Source organism: Molothrus ater, chromosome 12, assembly GCF_012460135.2.
Source record: "Molothrus ater isolate BHLD 08-10-18 breed brown headed cowbird chromosome 12, BPBGC_Mater_1.1, whole genome shotgun sequence".
NCBI lineage: Eukaryota > Metazoa > Chordata > Aves > Passeriformes > Icteridae > Molothrus > Molothrus ater.
Window position 1 is genome coordinate 14,888,372 of NC_050489.2, and position 21,879 is coordinate 14,910,250.

At 56.1% G+C, this 21,879-nt stretch overlaps 2 protein-coding genes across 3 annotated transcripts in view; both read right to left on the reverse strand.

The window, feature by feature from the left end:
* CNGB1 (cyclic nucleotide gated channel subunit beta 1) overlaps positions 1-9,588 on the reverse strand; it is a 28,684-nt gene extending 19,096 nt beyond the window's left edge. The window contains exons 1-14 of the mRNA XM_054516187.1: positions 9,452-9,588; positions 9,167-9,224; positions 8,981-9,038; positions 8,748-8,874; positions 8,492-8,534; positions 8,262-8,328; positions 8,029-8,110; positions 7,097-7,133; positions 6,621-6,771; positions 6,441-6,516; positions 5,869-5,905; positions 2,020-2,185; positions 1,416-1,533; positions 743-1,374 (exon numbers count right to left, since the gene is read on the reverse strand). Coding sequence (XP_054372162.1) covers positions 743-1,374; positions 1,416-1,533; positions 2,020-2,185; positions 5,869-5,905; positions 6,441-6,516; positions 6,621-6,771; positions 7,097-7,133; positions 8,029-8,110; positions 8,262-8,328; positions 8,492-8,534; positions 8,748-8,874; positions 8,981-9,038; positions 9,167-9,224; positions 9,452-9,532 — 1,733 coding nt within the window. The 5' untranslated portion in view covers positions 9,533-9,588. The remainder of the gene's footprint in view (positions 1-742; positions 1,375-1,415; positions 1,534-2,019; positions 2,186-5,868; positions 5,906-6,440; positions 6,517-6,620; positions 6,772-7,096; positions 7,134-8,028; positions 8,111-8,261; positions 8,329-8,491; positions 8,535-8,747; positions 8,875-8,980; positions 9,039-9,166; positions 9,225-9,451) is intronic.
* A 3,140-nt stretch (positions 9,589-12,728) lies between these two features.
* Positions 12,729-21,696, reverse strand: ZNF319 (zinc finger protein 319). 2 transcript variants are annotated; one of them, XM_036390281.2, is made up of 2 exons: positions 21,500-21,696; positions 12,729-20,101 (listed from the first exon to the last, which is right to left on the reverse strand). In XM_036390281.2, exon 2 carries the CDS (start codon positions 19,728-19,730, stop codon positions 18,069-18,071), a length of 1,662 nt encoding a protein of 553 aa, XP_036246174.1. In that variant the 5' UTR covers positions 19,731-20,101; positions 21,500-21,696; the 3' UTR covers positions 12,729-18,068. The 2 variants fall into 2 exon arrangements, with proteins under 2 accessions (XP_036246174.1, XP_036246173.1); XM_036390280.2 differs by having other exon boundaries at positions 21,490-21,696.
* Positions 21,697-21,879: the final 183 nt, after the last annotated feature.

Genomic DNA, 21,879 nt, shown 5'->3' on the forward strand with positions numbered 1-21,879 from the left:
GAAATCAGAGCAAACTACTAATCTGAGCAGAAAGATGTCTCCCAATAGCATCCAGACCAAAGTCACCACCTTCCACAAGAGCTCGGCTATTTTCTACAACAGGAAAAAATGTAAAATTGTACCTACTTGTATGAAGCAGCATCAACACATCATCCTGTCTTTACATTCAGCTCTGTAGCACTCAAAATAATCTCGAGTGCCCTGAATTAATGGGCATGGTTTGAACAGCACGGCCCATCTCCCGAAGCTGGCAGCTCCCGCCTCCCAAAGGCTCAGGAGGGGCTGCGGTTGCTACGGGCGGCCGCGATGGAGACGGAGCCCGAGTCACCAGGAGACGCTCCTGTCACCAGGTGCCGCGTCAGCAGCGAGCCCTGGGGCAGCCGGTGGCCAAAGCATCCCTCCTGCGTGCCATCCCTCCTGCGTGCCATCCCTCCTGCGTGCCATCCCTCCTGCGTGCCATCCCTCCTGCGTGCCATCCCTCTCTCCTGCCACCCCTCCTGCCTGCCACCCCTCCTGCGTGCCATCCCTCCTGCCATCCCTCTCTCCTGCCATCCTTCCTGCTTGCCATCCCTGCCCAGCACAGCCATCCCTGCCCAGCACAGCCATCCCTGCCCAGCCTGCCAGGCTGGGAGCTCTGCTCTGCCGTGGGTGTTTCAGCCTCTCCAGCTGGTGAACGCACTTGAAACAAAAGCTGCAATCGCTCGTTTCCAACAAAGCCCTAAAGGCAACGGGAGCCACTCACTCTGCACTCTCCTGCTGCTCCTCCTCTTTCTTATCTTCCTCTTTCTTCTTCTCCTTCTCCTTCTCTTTTTTCCTCTCCTTCTCTTTCTTCCTTTTCTCCTCTTTCTTCTTCACCTCCTCCTTCTTCTTCTTCTCTTCTTTCTTCTTCACCTCCTCCTTCCTCTCCTCTTCCTTTCTGTCCTCCTCTATCTTCCTCTCCTCTTCCTCTTTCCTCCTCTCCTCTTCCTCTTTCTTCCTGTCCTCCTCCTCTATCTTCCTCTCCTCTTCCTCTTTCCTCCTCTCCTCTTCCTCTTTCTTCCTGTCCTCCTCTTCTATCTTCCTCTCTTCTTCCCCATTTTCCCTGTTCTCCTCCTTCTCTTTCTTCCTCTCCTCTTCCTCTTTTTTCCGGTCTTCCTCCTCTTGCTTCATCTTCTCCTCCTCCTCTTGCTTCATCTCCTCTTCCTCATTTTTCCTGTCCTCTTCCTCTTTCCTCCTCTCTTCTTCCTCCTCTTTCCTGTCCTCCTCCTCTTGCTTCCTCTCCTTTTCCTCCTTTCTCCTGTCCTCTTCCTCTTTCCTGTCCTCTTTCTTTTGCTTCATCTCTTCTTTCCTCTCTTCTTCCTCTTGCTTCATCTCCTCTTCTTTCCTCTCCTCCTCTTGCTTCATCTCCTCTTCCTCTTTCTTCCTCTCCTCTCTTCTTCTTTCTTCTTTTCCTCTTCCTCTTTCTTCCTCTCTTCCTCCTCCTCCTCCTCTTTCTTCTCCTCCTCCTCCTTTTCTTCATCCCCCTTGGCAGTGTTTGGGGAGCACAAACAGATTCTGGAAAGGAGAAGCTCATGAGTTGAAGCCCCCCCAGCTCTGAACACACTGCCCAGCCCTTGGGCAGACCCCAGCATGGTTTCTATGGCAGAAGCAAGGGTGAATTATACAGAGACAGCTTCCATTTCTGAATGGCATTCCAGCTGCATGCACCACTGCTGGAACAAAGCCTCTTGCCCTGGGGCCAAATTCTACTCACAGGAGCCCAAGCAGAGCCTCCCTCACCTGTCCTCTGCAAGGCACTGTGAGCATTGCTCCCGTGGCTCTGCACTAACCTGAGACACCAGGAGAAAAAGATATTTGATCAAGCACCTTTTGGATCCTGCTGGGGGATGTCCTCCTTTTTGGAAACAGGCACCTTGGCTGCCAGCACCAGCCCTTGCAAGGATGGATGCCCAGGGACAGGCTTGTTCCCTCCCATGGCCACCACACTGGTGGCTGGAGAGCACACAGACCTGCCCATCAAGAGCATCTCCCTTCCCCTACCTGGGCTCTTCTTCCTGAGGCTCCTCCTGTATGGTGGGAAGGGAATGAGGATCTGCCTGCAGCTCAGCCTCGTGAGCCCGGGCTGTCATCTCTTCATTCATCTGGCCATCCTCCATCTCTTCCAGGATGAGATGGGTTTCCTCCTGCTGCCCAGGGGCTGCATGAACTGAAACAGGAACCGGGGAGAGGGAGGTGATGAAGGGACAGGGACAGCAGCAGCTTCTCCAGAGCCAGGGCAGGGCCCAGGTTTGCTGTGCTCAGCGGGGCAGTGCTGAAGCAGCTCTCAGCCTGGGCAGCTGGGCAGCCCTGCTGCCCCTGTGTGGATATTCCCAGTTCAGTCCAAGAAAGAACAGAGACAATTTCTCCCAGGCTGGGAGAGCCTGGGAATCTTTGAGGAAAAGAATTAAACCAATTATTATCTCTCTTTCTGTAACCATTGTTTATAGTTATGGCTCTCCACAGTGTGCTGTTCAAAGTATGCCAATAGTGTGAGTGAGATGCTTCTACTTTGAGACCAGTCAAGGATCACCTTATTACCACATGATAAAAAGACCCACAACTTTCACTAAAGGGGCCTTCTGATCCACCTGAGGACTGGAGTCTTTCTTTCTGTCCCTGACTCAACAGCATCACCCCTGAGCTGGGCTGCCCAGGTGCCTTGGGCTCCTTTGTCAGAAGGAAGAAGAAAATTCACCATTTTCTGCCAAGCACAGCCAAAACCCCACAAAGGCCTTGAGCAACCTGGTCTAGTGGAAATGTCCCTGCCCACAGCAAGGGGGGTGGAACTGGTTCAGCTTTAAGGGCCCTGCCAACCCAAACCATGCTGTGAGTCTATGAAAGCCACAATCCTCTGCACACAGATGAGTGCTGGCTGCCCTGCACGTGCAGCCTCCTCCACCAGCAGTGTCCTGGCCCACCTCCAGGCCATGTTTTCACCCTCCTTGCAATCTGGAAGAGCCCAAAGCCTTTCCCCTATGTGAATTTCTGCCCTAGCACAGCCCAAGGGCCCTGGGTCTGCAAGACCCAACCCAGAGCCCACATCACAGCACTCAAGCACCATGTCCTGCCTGCTCTGAGCACCCTCCCCAAGGAACATCCCACAGCACTTCCCAGCATCTCTAGGGCAAAACCCACAGCAGGTTACTGGGTTTAGGCAGCTGCAGAGTGAAGAGTCTGACCCATGAGGAGCCCTCTCCCTGTCCCAGGGGTGCCCATCCTGCCACATCAGGCTCGCACCAGAGAAACAGGAGGAGGAAGCACATCCGCTCGCTGGAAAACCAGTTTATTTTGAGGTCTGCCTGACAGCAAAACTTACATGTCCACAGCAAAGCTAATAGGAAATGTGCAAAGTGAACTACAGAAAGGCCGGAAACCTGTGCAGTGTCATATCTGTGGCTTATTTACCCACCCCATGGTGTCCGCAATGCCTTTAGCCCATTCCCTCTGGATTTCCATTAATTAAAACACGGGGCAGCAATCACGGAAATGGCTTTTAAAGCACACCATGGCTTTTGGATACATTATATGAAAATGTGGTAAATACTAAAACTGTGTCCTGGTACAAGCAAGATTCATTTTAAACACAGGGGGTGGATCTCAAGGGGTCTCCTGGCTCACAACTCATTGTTAGAATTGCCTGGATGGTCCTTGAGAGATGCAACAGCGGGAGATCTTAACCTGGCCTATCAATACATCAGGGGGCTTATTCAAAATATGGAAAAAGGCTTTTTACCAAAGTCTGTAAGGACAAGGGGCAACAGTTTTAAACTGAAAGAGGGACATTCATATTGGACAAAAGGAAGGAATAGTGTGCTGTGGCTGCTCCATGCTGGAAGTGTTCAAGGCCAGGTTGGACAGGGCCTGGAGCAACTTTGTCCAATGGACAGGGAAGTTGGACCAGATCATCTTCAAAGGTCACTCACAACCCAAACCAGACTGCTACTCCCAGGTCAGTATCCAAAACCTGGGGCTCCCACTGCCCTGAGCCCAGCGTGCCTGCCCTGGCCATGCCTGCCTGCAACCTCTGGGCTGGAGACAGCCCCTGGAATCCCCTCCCTGCTGGGACATTCCTGCTGCTGCATCCATGGAGCTGAGAGCTTCAGGAGGGAGCAGCCATAGCTGGGGGTAAGGAGAGTTTGGGGTAAGTTCTCTCAGAAGAAGAGCCTGGGCAAATATGTTTAACCATGAACTCCAACCTATTCACCTAGAGATAACCTCACCCTCCTGATTTGCTGCTGCAAATCAGAGCCCTTTCCACTTGCTGGGAGGAAACACTCAGTTATGGAAGAAAAGCAACAAGGAGCTGACAAGAGCTTCAAGAGGTTTATAACATTACACCTCAGAGGCAGAAGTTGACTCAAAGAAGCCTGGAGATTTCAGCTGGGGGTCTTGGGGTGAATATTCAGATGTGGGGGCATTGACAGGGCCAGGAGTGCTGGGAGACTGCAGCAAGAGGATTTCTGCCACTGAGGTGTCCTGAGTGATGCTTTTCTACCATCCTGTAAATTATAGCTCCCATCTCACAGACACCATCCTGCAAAACCAGCAGCTCCAATTCCCAGAGCAAAGAGGGAGCCAAGTGGGACAGCCCTGGGGCTGGGTCCCTGTGCCAGCCTTGGGTCCCCACTGCCCCAGCTGGGAAGGAGCTGGACACCATTTGCAGATTCCCCTTTGCTTTTCCTCCCCAGCTGTGCTTTCTCCTCAGGTTGGTCTCTTTTGGGTGTGGGAAGGGCTGGTTTGCCATGGTCTTCGTTTTCCGTTTGTTTCAGAGGCGCTAAGCCCCTTTGCCCCCTGAAACAAAAGGAGAAGGAAAACATTAATGAGTGTGCTGGCAGTCTGGTGCCAGGGCAGATCTCTTGCTTGACTCAATAATTCCCTTCCTTGGGCAGGTTAAGTGACCTGGAGATGCCTCAAGGCACCAAAGCCAGCTGGGCACCAGGGCTGTGCTCACCCAGCAGCATCCCTGGCTCTGCCTCTTCCCGAGCTCCATGGCAGCACACAGGGCTCCAGTTTGTACAAACACATGGAGAAATGCCTTCCCCCAGGATTTCCCTCTCTCAGCTTCTGCCAAGGGGCTGTTGGCCTTTGGGAGCAACCTCCCAGCATATCCCTGGGGGTGTGCATTTTCCATGTGCCTCAACTGTCCCTGCTGCCATCAGCAGCTCCCGCAGCCCAACCAGCCACTCCTTTCAAGGGACAGCACTTGCACAGGGGTGTGTAACCCTGCTCAGACCATCCACAGAGGCAGCTGTGGCTCTGCATTTTGTCCAGCATCCCCCAAAGTGGCTGCAGTGGGGAGCCAAGCCCCCCCTGCCTGCAGAGCTGGTGCTTGATGCCCTCCATGGGCATGCAGCAGTGTGAACCCTGCAGGTTTTCCCTCAACCATGCAGATTCCATTCTAAGACATCTAACCCCAGCATTTTGTTTTCCTGGGGTACCTTCCTAGACATCTCACACCAGGTTTGGCAAACACCAAAGGAGAGAAAGAAAGCAGGAGGTTTGAATTCCTTGTAAATTCTTTGATCAAATCCCTCCAGCTCCAGCACAGCTCAGGACAGACCCTGGTTTCAGCACTAACCTGAAAACCCAGGACCTGAGGCTGTGGCATGCTGCACTTGGAGACTCCCTCAGCCTGAGTTTTACCAAGCCCATAACACAGCTCAGCAACAGCTCCCTCTTCTCAAGTGTCAACAGCCTCCCATGGCTTCCCTGGGGGGTTCCAGGGGCTCCCGAGCTGGCACCCAGGGCAGACCAGGGGATAAAGGTGCCAGTGACCCCTCTTCCCAGTAACCAAAGCCAATAAAGAGCTTGGCAGTCAAACCACCATGAAGAAATGGAGCCATCACTTACTTTGTTCCACAGGACTCGAGGTTGCTGTGGCCACTCCCTGTCAAGAGGAGAAGGGAACCATGAGACACTGCTCATTTTCAATAACCCTTAATTTTTTACCCTCAATGCCCCTTTCAGTACAGGTAGCCCTTTTACTCTAAATACCCCATTTTTGTGGCAAGTTGGATGGTTTGGCCATGGGCATGAGCATCCCCACACTCAATGGTACAGAGCAGGGGTTTGCCTGGGGGCCAGGGAAGGAAAGGAGAACTCTGTAAAGCTGCTGGTGCTTCTCCTTAGAGCTGGGACCACACCTGCATGAGATGCCAGAGCCTGGACACCAGCCAGTGCTGCACAGAAAGGCAAGGGAACAGTAAAGAAAGCACATGCTACAGGATCTCCTGCTGCTCAGAAGCCAAACATTGGCTTTCATCAGCTAAGCAGGTCATGGGGACTTGTTCTCCCGACAGAACTGGGTGACAGCCCAAAGCAGGTCCCAGCACCGATCTAGTGGCATCTGCAGGGCAGGGGACGCCCTGCTCATCAGGGATGTGGTGTTCCCGTGCTCTTTCCCTGTCCATCAGGCAGCCTACCTGTGTGTCCTGCTTCTCCCTGGTCACCGGCTGCGGCATCACCTTCTCCAGCCCCTGGATAAACCAGCTGAACATCCTGCAGACAAGAAACCCCTGGTAGGGCTGGCAGCCAGAGCCTTTCTCCAGCACCAGCCACCCCTGTGGCCAGCAGAGCCTGGCAGAAGGTGCCCCTGTGGTTACCTGGTGCCATCCCCAGCCCCGGGCTGGGGGCTCAGGGCAGCCCCTGGCTCTGGCTGGCCCTGGGCTGCCACTGCCTTCGCTGCCGCTGTGGTGCTTGGAGCGCCTGGAGCGCTGGGTTTAGACTTCTCCTGGGTTTTAGTCCCTTCTGTGCCTGCTCAGGTTTATTGGAAAGAAGGAGGACTGGCAATGGAGCTGTCATAAATTGTTGGGAAGTGGAGCAAGCCAGGAAGGGTCGCCCTGTCCCGCAGAGGGACAGGCCTCGGGGGCTCCCCTGGCAGCCTGCCTGGGGTGAGGACATGGGGACAGATGGGGACGCAGGCTGTGGAGGGCTGTGCCAGGATGGCAGGACCTTTGTCCCCACCCCTGGGACGCGTGTCCCCACCCCTCCTGGCACAGAGGGAATCCTGGAGACGAGGCCAGCCCGGCCCGGCCCAGCCCGGCCCAGCCGGGGTCGCGGATCGGATCGGATCGCTCACCTTCCACCGCGCCTTCACTCTTCTCCTTCGGCTCTGTCTGCAGAGGGACAGAGGGACGGATGGACGTGGCAAAGCACTGCCCACGGCCTCAGGCCACCCCAGGTGGACATGTCCCCAGCACAAGAGGACCCTCATGCTCATCCCTACATGCTCATCCCCTCATGCTCAGCCCCACATGCTCATCCCCACATGCTCATCCCCACATGCTCAGCCCCTCATGCTCACCCCCCCATGCTCAGCCCCACATGCTCAGCCCCTTATGCTCAGCCCCACATGCTCAGCCCCTTATGCTCATCCCCTCATGCTCACCCCCCCATGCTCAGCCCCACATGCTCAGCCCCACATGCTCAGCCCCTCATGCTCATGCCCACATGCCCAGCCCCTCATGCTCATCCCCACATGCTCATGCCCACATGCTCAGCCCCACATGCTCATCCCCACATGCTCAGCCCCACACGCTCATCCCCACATGCTCATGCCCACATGCTCAGCCCCACATGCTCATCCCCACATGCTCAGCCCCACACGCTCATCCCCACACGCTCATCCCCACATGCTCAGCCCCTCATGCTCATGCCCACACGCTCATCCCCACATGCTCAGCCCCTCATGCTCATGCCCACATGCTCAGCCCCTCATGCTCAGCCCCACACACTGCCCGCTCTAGTTTCAGCCCCACTGCCCTGACAACAAACAGTTAACCCAGACACCAGCGCTGCTGACCCCAGCCCGTCAGTCCCAAAGGAAGGATTCTCCCTGCATCAGGGTGGAGGAACACCGGGACAGCACCAGAGGTCTCTTTTTGCTCTGCGGAATTCCCTTGGGTTTTCCTCCCCAGGGTCCCAGCTGTGCAGAGGATGAAGGCAGGGAGCTCGCCCCATTCTCCTCTCTGCCCGGTAGCCCCCGCTCCTCCCGAGCTAGGCAGCGCTCACCTCCGGCTTTTTCATCCCCTCTGGCTGCGGCAAAATCCTCTCGAAGCCCTGGGAGAGCCAGCTGAGCACTCGTTGTCCTGCCCTGCGGGGAGAGCGCCGCGCTCGGGGAGCTCATCCTGCTCCCTGCTGCCCTCCCGCATCCCCCGGCCCGGCCGGGCACCCACCACTGCTCCGGGGAGCTCATCCTGCTCCCTGCTGCCCTCCCGCATCCCCCGGCCCGGCCGGGCACCCACCATTGCTCCGGGGTGCTCTCCGGCTCCCCCTCGGACACGTCCTCCTCGGCATCGAAGGGAGTTATCTCTGCAAGGAGAGCACTGCAGTGGCCATGGGGAATTGCACTGCTGGCAGCTTCAGGTGTCCCCATCAGCCAGCGCAAGGGGACAATAGTGCCGGCGTCACCAGCCGGGGAGTGGGATGGGGAGTCCCAGGATGCTGCACGCTACAAACCCCCAGCTCTCCTTACCCAGACCATCGTCGTCCTCATCTCCAATGACCTGGACCTCTGTCTGAAAAGCCAAACATATTGTCTGAAAACCTGACAGCCCAAGAGGGGGAAAACCTGCCCTTTCCCCAAGGATGGATGAATGTAGAAACCCATGCAGGGCAGGTTTAGTGCTCCCAGTTAGCACCGGGAGAGTGATAAGAAGGAAAAAAGAAGAAAAGGTAAAAAGAGGCAGAAGCTCAAATATACCAAATAATTTCCCAGATCTGTCTCCTACCTCATCAGCAATGTCAATGCTTGTCTCGAAGCTCTTCCCGAGTGCCTGCAGCCCTGGGGCTGGGGCTGGCTGGGGAATCACCTTCTCCAGCCCATGGGAGAGCCAGGAGAGCACACTGCTCCCCACACTGCCAGGGAAACGGGTGAGTCAAGCTGGGAACACCATCCAAGGCATCCCCAACAAAAAGCAAAATCCCAAGAAATCATGCTGCACAAAGGGTGCAGGAGCTGTACCTGTCAAACACAGAACTTGATTCCTCAGAAGCCACAAAGGTCACTTTCTTTTCTATTTCTTCAACAGCAGCAGGGGAAAATGAGACAAGCTCCTATCACCACTCTGGCAGCCCCAGGAGGCCAGGCAGGAGTGGGACAGGAGGGTAAAGGAGCACTGATGCGCAGCCTGAGCCATGTGGGGCTTACCCTCCGTGCGTGCCCGCTCAGCAGCATCTGTGGGGCCAGCAGCCTTTCCTGTCGGTGCCTTCAGGACAAAAGGCAGGAGGTGGCAGAGAATGAGGCACAGGGGACACTGTCCCTGTTCAAAGGTGGCTGCAAACCCCAGGGACTCCCCGTGCTCCTGCAGGAATGCATCCCAGCCCCCTTCCCTGCTGGGGATGCTGCAGTGCTGGGGATGGACGCAGAGGCACCAGGCACCTCTCACCATGCTCATGATGTCCCCATCACCCCCCAGGCTGGCTCCCTGCTCACCTTGGCTGGCTGCACAGGGGTCTCCTCTGCCACGTGGGGCACGGGGGGCTGGGGCACCACCCGGTCAATCCAGCCCATCATCCCGCTGGCTGTGGGCACTGCCTGGGCTCTCCAGCTGGCAGGAGCCCAGCACGGGGGTGCACACTGCCCAGGAACACCAGCCACTCACTGGGCTGTCTCCTGAGCAGCCCAAGAAGGTCCTTGGTGTCCCTCTGCCTCCAGGTCCTGCGTGGGAAACACGGCACTGCGGCACAACCAGAGCAAACCCCAGCTAAGCCCTCATCCCTCACTGCTATTGGGAGCAAAATAAACACTCTTTTATTCTCACCATCTCAGTTAAACTTGCTTTTCCTGAAGGTAACTCCTCAGTTAGGTGTTTTATTTTCACACCTGTCCTGACTAGGAAGCCATTGCAGATAGATCACAGAAGCTGTGATGCTCTGCCCTACTCTCCCCATCATTTTTCATTTGAGGGAAGCTGAACAGTAATTTGAAGATGCTTTTTATGAGGAAGTTCATGTCACAACACACAAATCCCCTCTTTCTGTCCCTACAAAACAACTCTGCTCCACCACCTTTCAGCCACACCCCAGGGACTTGGTGGCTGCTGGGGCACCTGCTGGGTGCTCTGGCAAAGGCAGCAAAGGCACCCAGCACTGGCTGCTGTGATGTTGATAGGGCAGGGAAAAGTGAGATTTTGCAGAGCTGTCCAAGCTCTGGATGCTTGGTCTTTTTGGGTCCCTTCCTTCCCTTTGTGAAGCCAGGCTAGGATACAGAGCCAAGTGATGCTGCACATTCCCCTTAGGTACTGAACAAGAGCTGGGGGCTCTCAGCCAGCTCAAACTGGGGGTGTCACTTCTTGTTGTCTCTCTGAAGGGCTGTGCTTTGCCCAAAATGCCCCTCTAAAGATACCCCACTCTGCCCAAAATGAAGGGCTCAGGAGCACCTCAGACAGCCACAGGTGCTACCTGTGAAGGGCAAAAGGAAGCAGAGCCCTGAGCTCCTTCCAGCCTGGCCAGGAGACTGCACAGGAGTTTCAATCCCAGTCCCACATGCAGCAGGAAGAGGCTGGAAGCTGCTCAGCACTGGGCTCTTTGAATTAACCCCTCATGCAGCTTTCAGACATGCAGGACATCTTCAGTTCCCTTGAGATGGCTCACTGGGGGCTCTCCAAAGCCAAACTCCAGGCTGGGGTTTGCAGGAAGGGTGATGTGTGCCCTCAGCCCTTTGCTTGCCTGCAACTCCATGCACTCTCTCAGAGACCCCCAGACCCCACAGCTGGACAGAGTGGCTGTAAAACACCTCCTGAGGCCTGACAGCCAGAAATCAATTAAATCACCTTGTATCTCACTGGGTACAAGGGATTAAGGAGCTGTGAACACCCTGGGAACAGCAAGGAGAAGCTGCCAGTGCCTGCAGCAGAGGCATTTCCACCCATGCTTTGGTCCCAAAGAAGCCCAGGGTCCATGGGCACAAGTGAGCCCAAACAATCCTGGAGAAAGTCCCCTGAGGCTGCAACGTGCCCCTCTTGTCAGCCAAGGGCTCCTCCTCCCTCACCATGAGTTTGTGCAGCTGTAACAGCCTGGACCATATCCCTGTCCTTGGTCTGGGAGAGAAAGTGGAGGGCAGAGTCTGTTCCTCTGCCAGATCTGAACAAGAAATGGGCAGAAACATTTGTGGGTCCCCACAAAACTAGCTGCTGAAAGAAATAGGAATAAGGAGCCAGGATTTGCCTTCAGTGACATGAAAGAGTTGGCAGCCTTCTGCACCCTGCATTGCAGGCACCCAGCGGTGCCACCACCTGTTGTGGCAGCTCCTTTTGCCAGCCAGCAAAGGGCCTTGGTCTCATTTCTAAGAGCAAGAAGGGCACAGACCCACAGCCCCATTTGGAGCAGGGAGCACCGTGGCCTTTCCTTCCCCCCCAGCAGCTGATGAAACCTCCACACCACCCAGCCCTCGCAGCATCACTCCCCATGGACCAGCACAGCTCCTCCCCCGGCTGTTTCAGATCCCCAAACCCCCTGGGATGGCAGAGGTGGCCCTGCAGAGCCTCCCTCGCCTCCCTGGCTGCCACTTACCCCCGCGGGCTCAGCACTGCCTCCCTGGGCAGCCACCGTGGGTCGGAGGGCTCCCCTGGCCACTGCAGCTCGCCACTGCCCCCCCAGCCACCCCGATCGGCTCAGGGCTCTGCGGGGATTAGCCCTGTGCTGCCTGCAAATGGGATTACTGCCACCCAGCTGTCCTGAGTGCCCCGGCTTCCAGCAGCCTGCCTGCCTTTGGTGCAGCAGGGTGCTGAAAAAAAACCAAAAAAAACCAAACCCAAAATCAAACAGGTTTGAGCGCTCTCAAAATCCCAAAGGTACCCCAGGCACTCACCAGCAGTGATGTGGGGAAGGCAGGAGTCTCACCCATGGGCAGGGGGTGCAGGGATGTGCAGAGGAGCAGCACTGGAGCTGCTGAAACCCCGTGCGGTGACACAAGGTGATGTGCCAAGGGTGCTCCACCCACAGCTCTGCCCCAGCTCCTGAGCAACCACAGCAAATCTGCGCTGGGCTGGGCTAAGCCTCCCCTTGCTGAGCCTGCCAATTGCTGCTTGATCCGTTTACCTCCAGCCCTGCACGACTGCCAGCCTTTCCCACTGCCCCTAATCTTGGCCACAATGACACCCTGGAATCCAGGTGCCGACATGGCTTCTGTGGCCCATGTCCAGCATGTTTCTGCATGCCCAGAGCTCCCTGACCTGCTTCCTCCTTCCCTGGCTCCATGGGTAGGCAACGAGTACCCATCCTGCCGAGCCTCAGAGCTCTGTAGCAGGCTCCTCTCGTGCTGTCACAGGAGGAGGGATGCAGAACAAACTCTCAGGAAGAGCTTGAACAGTTGGATGTGGGGCTGGCATCCCAGAGCACAACACGCAGCAGTTTCTGCTCCATGAACAGCTGCTCCCTTCGGGCAGGAAGAGACTCCTGCCTGCTCCTGCCCTGAAGCTCCCAGAGAGGAGTTTTGACCTGGGGAGGGATCATTCCAGTTCTAGCAGGGGCAAAACCACTCAGCATCCTCTGCTTGTGTTTGCTTTCAGCCCCTGGGAGCCTGCTCATACCCTGCATCTTCTGGTTACCAGGAAGATGAACCATCAATTCTACTTTGAAAAAGTTCAGGGGAAAGAAAGAAAACATGAAAAAAAACCCCAAGCAGAGCCAGACAGAGCATAAAGACAGATGAGGAGGCAGTGCTTGGCACAGGGCCTCCTCTCCAGAAACCTTACACACCCACAGGAAGGTATAAATAACTATAAATTTATTAGTAAAGCAAAACCATTTGACACTCACACAGAAGAGCGGGATGTGTTATTACAATATATATACACACATACATGGAGTATCATCTTAGAAACACATGGAGAGCAGTGTTAAAGGCACTGCAAGCCACACAAACCTCAGCAACCTTGGCTGTGACTCCTGACAGCCCGAGAAACTCTGCTGGAGTCATGAGCACAGGTTGGGAGGTGCCCAGGAATCTCCCTGACCATGAAGTCCCTCAGATCCACGGCTTGGAGGCACTCAGAAACAAGCCCACGGTCCAGCTGCCACCTGTGGTCCTGCTCTCCCCACTGAGCATCCCAGGCACGCTGTGAGAGCAGCATCTTCATGTCCACAAAGTGCCAGGGGCAGCTGCCAGGAGATGCTGCAGAGGAAGCTGGGGAGAAGCTGGGTCCTCACCTGGGCCTGGGGGGAGCTGCAGCCCCAAACCTCACTGGCCTGCCCTTACTGAACCTCAGCATTTCACCTGCATGCACAGGAACCTTCCCACAGGTGAACTCACCACCCAATGGAGAGAGTCAAACTCTGAAGTATAACAAGATAAACAAGAGGGTTTTGCCTATTTTGTAATGGCCAGGCTTCAGCTGCAGCCTGGAGTTGATAGTAAATACCCAAGGGAAGTGCAGAAAGTGTTCTCCTCCCTCCTCCCTGCAAGAGCAGGCTTGAGTGCCCAGAGATGGTCCCAAAACTCAGTCAGAGGATGCTTTCCCCTTTGTCCCCCAGTCCAGCACATGGGCCCCAAGATCAGAGCATGAACATCTTCCCACCCAGACTGCAGAGATGGCATCTGCTCACCAGAGAGCTGGCATGGCCACCTGAGCATGCCCCTGGTCCCAGGGGTGTCCCTGCCACAGCTAACTCAGCTCAGCTGCCTGCTTGATGCACACAGCTGCTCCACAGCACTCCCAGGGGAACCAACTGCACTGCCTGAGCCCACCCCAGTGCCAGGACACCTCCCAGGAATGCTGACAGTCCTTCCCTGACCTAATCCCCAGCCTTGGAGATGGAAATGGAAGCTCCCACCCCAGTCTCCATTTCCTACAGCTCTGCTCTGGCTCTTGGTCCTGGCTTGGATTCACTTGTCAGAGCATGGGCAGGACCCCATGCCAAGCTGCCAGGTCACAGGCATTGCCCATGCTCAGTGAAATGGATGGCCTGCTGTGGGGAAGGACCACTGCATTCCAGCAAGACTCAGGTCCTAAACACCTGATCTCACCATCAGTGGTTTGGTATCACTGGGATCCAGCCTCAGCCTGGGAAAGGAATTTGGGGCTGGGGAGAGCAGAGGGAGGTGGGAAGGAAGGAAGGGACTTCACAATCAGTGTGGAAGAAGGAATGAAAAACAAACCACTGCTTACAAATAAAGAACTGAACAAAGAAAAGAAGCTGAGAATGTCTTTTAAAAGTATAAGCTGTAGAAAGGAAAGAGCTGAGACAGCTAAAGGCATCCTGTAGGTAGGGTCAGGGGAAGTGAAGATCAATAAAAGCCCAGGTTATAGACTACCTTTTCCTGGACCCAGGAAGCCAGAGGAACAACAGCCCTAGAGAGCAGGACTTATGTCCTGGAGAACACCCACACAACCTCTGCCCAACCTAACCCTCCTCTCCACCTACTCAGACTGCCTGCCAAGGAGAGCCACCCTTTGGGAGGGAGCCCCCTACCCAGCCCCTCAGCATCTTCAGGTGGGCTGCAGCCAGGTCCTGAACTGCCTGGAGCACTTGCCATGGGGCTGATGGCACACCAGCTCCAGCACAGCAACTCTCTGGGGTGCTGCAGGGCAGTGAGGAATGCAAGAGGCCAAGCAGAGGCTGGAGCCTGAAAGTTGCTCGAAATAAACACCAGAAGTGAAGTGCAACAGGTACAGAGTAGAGACATGGTTTACTCCCCAGAGGGCTTTGGCCCCAGCTGCTCTTTGGTTTGAAAAGGAAACACCAGCAGTGAGCAGAGCCCTGCAGTGTGATGTCCCAGGGACACCAGCTCCCAGGGCAGCCTGTGCCTCCCCACACAGCAGCACAGTGCTCCTGACCCTCCTGTGCCTCCTGCTGCCTCCACCTCCTCCCACCTCACTGGACACAACCTGACCTAAAGGCACAGCAATGGAGATGGACCTGCTTCCCCCAGCCCTGTAGGCAACACTGCTGCTTCCAGCTAGAAAATGCTCCTATAAAAATATACCCAAAGCTCTCTGTGGCCACTCAGTGCCCACCCCACAGAGCAATGTGCTCCAGCTGCATGTTCTCCATGGGCTTCAGCTGGATTTGGGCTCCTGCAGGGCAGCAAATGAAACAAGAGACTGAGACACCATGGACTCACAGCCAGGCCTAATAATGATGTTCTAATCCTGCACCATGATGTTTTTGAACCTGGAGGCCCCTATTCACCAGCTGATGACCTAGACCTGGGCTCATCCCTGCCAAGCTCTCCCCTCTCTCCCTGGCATGGGGCCCATGCACACAGCCCAGATGAGTCTCTCTGCCCAGGGCACTGCTTGGCCATTGCCACATCCTAGGCAGAGCCTCACTGGGATATCCAGGGCTTTCCCAGCTGCTCAGCAGAAGAGAAACACCCCCCAACAGTTCCTGTGTCCAGCTGTACCAAGGCTCTGCAAAGTGTGGAGCTGTGTCTGGGGGTCAGCACCACCCTCCTCTGCTCCAAGTGCCAGGCAGTCACCCAGGCAGCTCCCCAGGCTCCTGGGAGAGAAGAGAGCAGGGCACATCCAGCTGATGATTTCTCCAAACCCTCCTCTGCTGCTCCAGAAAGAAACAGCAGAGCCACAACAGCTCAGGGAGGCTGCAGCTGACTCTATCTCACAATCCCCTCCTAGCAAAGCTGAGCCTCTCTGCAAGCTCTGAGCCCTGGGCACTGATCCTGGCTGCCAGTGACCACTGAACCCCTGGCAGCTGTGCTGGCAAAGAGCAGAGGAACCAAGGCAGGAACAGAGCAAGGGTTCAGGTGAGTGCCACAGTCCTCATCTGGTCCCACATTTGCAGCCTCCATCACCACCAAGCCCTTCTGCAAAGACAGGATTAGCCTTCCTTTGTTTGGACTCTCTTTTACTCCTACAGTAAAGTATACACTGAACTTACTACATATTAAACAGCAAAAACCAGTTACCTAGAACTAAAGAGCTCTTTAAAAATCCAAGTTACCACATCTCTTTTGCTTTTTAAAGATTCAGTATGACATCAAGTTAAACTATACAGTATTTTTAATGAATTTTAACAAACTGCTTTTTTTAAAAAAAAGGTAAAACAAAAAAAAAAAAAAGAGGAAAAAGAAACACAGATGGAAAACTTGGTAGGAAGTTCTACATCTTTGAGGCAGCACAAAGTAAGATAACCATCATGGGTCCCTCTTCCTTGGGCAGCAGAGAGCACAGTCTGTTTTAATCACCTTAAAGTTGCACATGAAGAAGACTCAGCCCCAGGGTCTACCCTGTCACTTCCCTGTCCCAGCCCCTGAAAATGCACCCTGTTCCCCCTCACCATGCTGGAAATGGAAAACTAAAGCCTTTCTCCACCTTTCAGACAAATGTCCCCCAAAAGAGATGCAGGCCCAGTCCAACCCTCTGCAAGGTTAATCTGTCTACACTTGCCATGGACAAGAGTCATTAACCTTGTCCTAATCACTCGTGGAGCACAGGGGCAACACCCTGGCTGCTGCTCACTGCAACCTCACAGGAGTACCAGCCAACAGCAGAGCTGAGCTGAGGCTGGCAGGGACCTCTGAAGACCCCCAGGTCCAACTCCTTGCTTGCACAGGTCAGCTGCAGCAGGTTGTTCAGGACCACATCCAGCCAGGGCCTGAACATCTCCACAGAGGGACACTCAGTATCTCCAAAGATGGAGAGATGGAGGGGGAAGGCTGGGGGACAACCTAGTAGGCACATTTTCAACCTCCAAGGCATCTAACTGACATGTAATGGATCTCTTGGACATGAGAAGCCAGCAAATTCCTGCAGATGAAAACACCTGAGGCTGCATCAACCTTGCTAGGGGAGATTTATTTTTAAGTGATGTTTACAAGAAGTGTGCAAAACCTGAAGAATACAGACGAGGTAAAGAAAGGGCAAAGGGGTAAAACAGGACTCCTGCAAGAGGGGAAAAAATAGACTTCTCCTTTACCCACTGCTAACTTTGCCCTCCCCATGGAGCTGAGCCTGCAGGCCATAAAGGATTCTCCTGGCTCACAGCTGTAGGTTATTGTAGTGTTCATCTCACCCCTTAGTGTTGGAGCTATGACAGCCCATTGCCTGACCCTGCTGGAGGTACTACAGTCAGCCCAAGGGGTGCTCAAGGGGCTGGAGGCAAGGCAGGAGGAGGCTAAGGGCCTTGGGAAGCAGCTCTTGAATGGCAGGCTTTTGGTTGGGAGCAGGGTATGAATGCTGTAACAGAATCATGGAACTTTAGGGCTGGAAGGACCTTTGGAGATTATCTAGTCCAACCCCCCTGCTAAGTTAGGGTCACCTAAAGCAGGTTACACAGAAATATGTCCAGGTGGGTTCTGAATGTCTCCAGAGAGGGAGAATCCATGACCTCCTCCCAGTGCTCCGTGCCATGCTTTCTGGTGGCAGCTTCCTACAGCTCCCTGTGCAGCTGGCAGGGACAGGGGGCAGGCAGGCTCACTCAGACCCCTGCAGAGTGTGACAGCCAGCCACTGCAAAAGCAGCAATGCCAAAGTGCTTTTTGGAGCTGTGAAGCCCCATGGCTTTTCCCTTTCAACACTCTAGAAGGAGGGAGAGCAGGGGAGGTTGGGGCAGTCAATCAACATTAATGATCTGAAATGATGCCCTCAACTGAGCCTGGACCAAGTTGGGAGACCCCAGCAGCAGAAATCTGCCATCTCTATGCCAAGCAGCACTCCCTGGGAGAAAGGAGGGCTGGCTCTGCCTTGCTCCTAAACCCTCTCCAGAAGGAGAATCACCCAATCCTCCCCACCAACCGTGCCAGCAGGACAGGGGAAAAAGGCTGCACGCAAAGAGCTGGTGCCTGCAACAGACAGCTGAGCTCCAGGACTGGAACTGCAGGTACAGCACAAACTACAGTCCAGGGAACACCAGGCATCTACAGGCATAGCTTCCTCCCTCCACCTCCCTCCTCTCCTTTCCACCCCTTTGAGATGTCCACGTCGTCTGTTGCTACTTCGATACAGGCAGCATATCTGAGGCCAGAGGAAAGTTTACCTGCCCACACACCGTGCCCCCCCTTTCCCCCACACTCCCTGGAGGTTGGAGAGGGAAGGGAAGGCAGAGGCTCGGGAGCGTCCCATGCAAGCTGAAAGCCACGGCGGGGCGGGAGGCTCACGGCAAGCAGGCAGCCACCTGGTAGGCACCCTCGGCCGTGTGCTGCACGCTGTGCTCCTGCAGCAGGCCCAGGTCCAGGAAGCGCTCCCCGCACCACATGCACTTGTACTGCTGCTCGCGGGCGTGCACGCTGTGGTGCTTGTTGAGGTGCTCGCGCTGCTTGAAGGCCTTCTCGCAGGAGGAGCACTTGTAGGGCTTCTCGCCCGTGTGCACGCGCCGGTGCCGCTGCAGGTCCGACGCGTACTTGAACCGCTTTTCGCAGTCGGGGCACTTGAGGGGCTTCTCGCGGGCCGGGTCGCAGCGGTGCTGCACGAACTCCGAGGAGGAGAAGAAACGTCTCTCGCAGAGCGTGCACTTGAGCGGCTTCTCGGCGCAGTGGGCCAGCTGGTGCTTCTGCAGAGCCGAGGCCCGCTTGTAGGACTTGTTGCACACCGCGCACTTGAAGGGCCGCTCCGCGTTCTGCACGCACTTGTGCCGCAGCAGTTCCGAGGACTGGTTGAAGCCTTTCTGGCACACGTTGCACTTGAAGAGGTTCTCTATGCCGTGCACGTGCTGGTGGTACACCAGGTGCGAGGGCTGCACGAAGCCCTTCTCGCACAGGTTGCACTTGAAGCGCTCCTCGGCCTTGTGCGTGCGGCGGTGGCGCATGAGCGCGTACTGCTGCTTGAAGCTCATCTGGCAGAGGTCGCACTTGAAGGGCCGCTCCTCGCTGTGCGTGCGCTCGTGCTGCCGCAGGTCCGAGGGACGCTTGAAGGCCTTCTGACACTCCCCGCAGCGGAAGGGCCGCTCCCCGCTGGGCGTGCAGGGGTGCTGCAGCAGCTCCGAGGATTCCTTGAAGTGCAGCTCGCAGACGTTGCACTTGAAGAGGTGCTCCCCCGAGTGGGCGTACATGTGGCGCACCAGGTGGGAGCGGTGCTTGAAGGTCTTCTCGCACACCGTGCACTTGTAGGGCCGCTCCGAGCTGTGCGTCCGTTTGTGGTGCACCAGGTGGGAGGACTGGCTGAAGCTCTTGTCGCACAGCGTGCACTTGTACGGCTTCTCGCCTGTGTGGATGCGCTCGTGCCGGGACAGCTCCGAGAGGTGCTTGAAGGTTTTCTGACAGATGGAGCAGCTGTAGGGCTTCTCCGAGGGGTCGAGAGGCTGTGAATGCTCCACCTCGGGAGGCTTGTAGGTCTTCTCACAAATAGAGCACTTCATGGCGTTGCCGTTGTGGACGTTGTGGTGCTGCGCCAGCGAGGTCAGGAGGGAGAAGCCCATCTTGCAAACCCCACACACGAAGGGCTTCTGCTCCACTTGGATACACTGATGTTCGAGGAGGTCGGTGGCCTGGTGGAAGATCTTCAGGCACTGGGTACACTGGAAAGAGCGGTCATGGCTTGGCAAGCACTGGTGCTCATGGGGGTTGGAGAGGTGGGCGAGGTCATGGCCACACACACCGCACTTGTGGGATGGCTCTCCAGCCTGGATGGGGGCGTGCTGGTGGTGCTGCAGTCCAGGGTCTGGCTGGAGCAGGATGCCGTACACGGCACAGCCCAGGGGGTTGTCAGCAGTGCTGGGAGGGATGGAGTGCTCTGGGAGGGCGGCTGCCCCAGCGTGGTGCTGCTGCGGTGGCGGCGGCTGCTGTGGTTGCTGCTGTTGCTGCTGCCAGCTTTCTGACATGCTTGGGGAAAAAAATGGGATTTTAGCAGTGATAGCTTCAGCTTCCCGGATGAAAGGGTTCAAGTAAAAGCAAGACACAAAGATTCTGAGATCCTGATTCCCTGTAAATGATCCCCTCAAGTTGAGACCAGAAAATCCAGCCCACAGCCAGGATCCTGGAAAGAAAAGCGGTGAACGGACTCCAGAGCCTCCTCCTTAGACCAGCACAGGTTCTTTATGGACTGATTTGGTCTGGCTTTTCCTTCTTTTGGACAAAGGAACAGGAGGCAGAGGCAAGTGCCTTGAAGAGGAGAGGAGGCTCTTCTCCGTGCTGGCTGCGACGTGCTCACACTTGTGAGGGGCACAGGATACAACCCAGGGAGCAGCTCTCTCTGCAGGAAAGAAGACAGCTCATGTCAGTTCTTAGAGGAAATGTGGGCAATTCTCTATCAACCTTCTCCCATGTCTCTCTTTGAAAACTCTCCTGCATCCCTGCAAAGCTACCAAGAAGCCATTGCAGAACCAGAGCTGCACTTGCTGCTGTGCAAAGGGCCTGGGACAAGGAGTTCTCAGCCTGAAAAGGGCTGGGCTCTGCTTGGACACAGCCAGGCACACGTTTAGGTGTTGTGCCCTCACGAGAGGCAGCAAAACTGCCCAGGAGCTGCTCAGCTCAGCCTTGAGAGGGTCAGTGGATGTCCAGCACTGCTGTGGCACTGTCCCAGAACATGGTCTCTCTGCACAGGCTATGCACCAAACACTGTGCAATCAAGAAGCTACTGGGTTAGATTTTACACATTCTAACATGATCCCACCCCAGCTGAAACAGCCCTGTGAAACGGTTCTGCTCCTCCTGCAGCCTGGATATCGAGCCCATTACCCAAGGGATGCATGCAAAGCATTTCCCCCTCTCTGGGCAGCGCTTCTAGACTGGAAGAGCCGGGGAGCTCAGGAGAATATTTGCCCTCAGTGTTATCCTATCCTCAGACACAGGGATCACTCTGTGAAGATAAAAGTGGAGTTAAAGCAGCGGCTTAGCTGAACCTCCTACCAAACCATGTAATAAAAGTACACTGAAGCCAACCAACCTATGCCAGATCCGCAGCCTGGCCTTGCTACAGAGCATCATCAGGCTCACTGGAAAGTGAGATGTCCAATAAAACCTGGCAACAACTTAGAGAAGAATAAGACCCACCAGCGAGCAGCAGATAGCAGCAGTGTCAACACACCTCAAGAGAGAAGAAGGTGCAAGCCCTGGTGAGCAGCAGCCACCAGCACTCCTGGGCCTTGAGAGCACCCCCAGGTCTGTGTCAAACCACCTGCCCTCAGGGTAAGGAAATCCTTGGTCTACCACAACAATATTTTTTATGGTTAAAACTATGCAACAAAGAGCATCAGAGAATCCCACTCCCCAGCATCCCCACCTCCACTGGCACTCAGTTGAGACGGGGTTGAGCCCCGCAGCTCAGCTAGTCCTGGACCCACCTCTGACTGTGGGGACACTTCATTATTTTGTGCTCCAGCAAAGCCCCCAGGGGCACCATCACAGCCCTGCAGGCACGCAGGATGCCCTCCTTCTCCTACAGAGCTCACCTTGACGGAGCGAGGGCTCGCAGTGCCGGTACCTGCACCGAGCTCGGCGGGACACCAAACTTCAGCCCAGCCCGAACGCCACCTTCCCCCGCACACACCGCGAACCGCGGCGGGATGAACCCACCGCCGGCGCACCCCGGGCTAACGGGGAGGGAAGACTGCGCCCCTCGCAGGGGAGAGCGATACCAACCTTGGCTTACCGAGGGCTCTGCGCGGGGACCCGCGTCGGCGCCAGCTCCAGCCTAACTCATCCCTCCGTGGGAGGTGGGAAGCGACAACCATTTAGGGAGCGCGGTCGGGAGCGCAGAGGTACTTTCAAACTGGCGAGGCGGCCTGCTCGGCATGGCCCGGCTGCTCCCGCCAGGCCCGGGCCGCCTCAGGGCCGCGGGGCGCGGGGGCGGCCGGGGAGCTCGCAGGCCACCAGCAGCCGCCGCCGCCGCAGCCCGCGGCCAGGCCCGGCCCGCCGCTCGCCGCTCCCCATCGGGCGGCCCCGCTGGCAGCGCGGGGACGGCGCCCCGAGGCCTTCACCGCCGCCGCGCCGGGAGGCCCCGCGCTGGGCTCGGGTGTAGGGGGTCGCTGC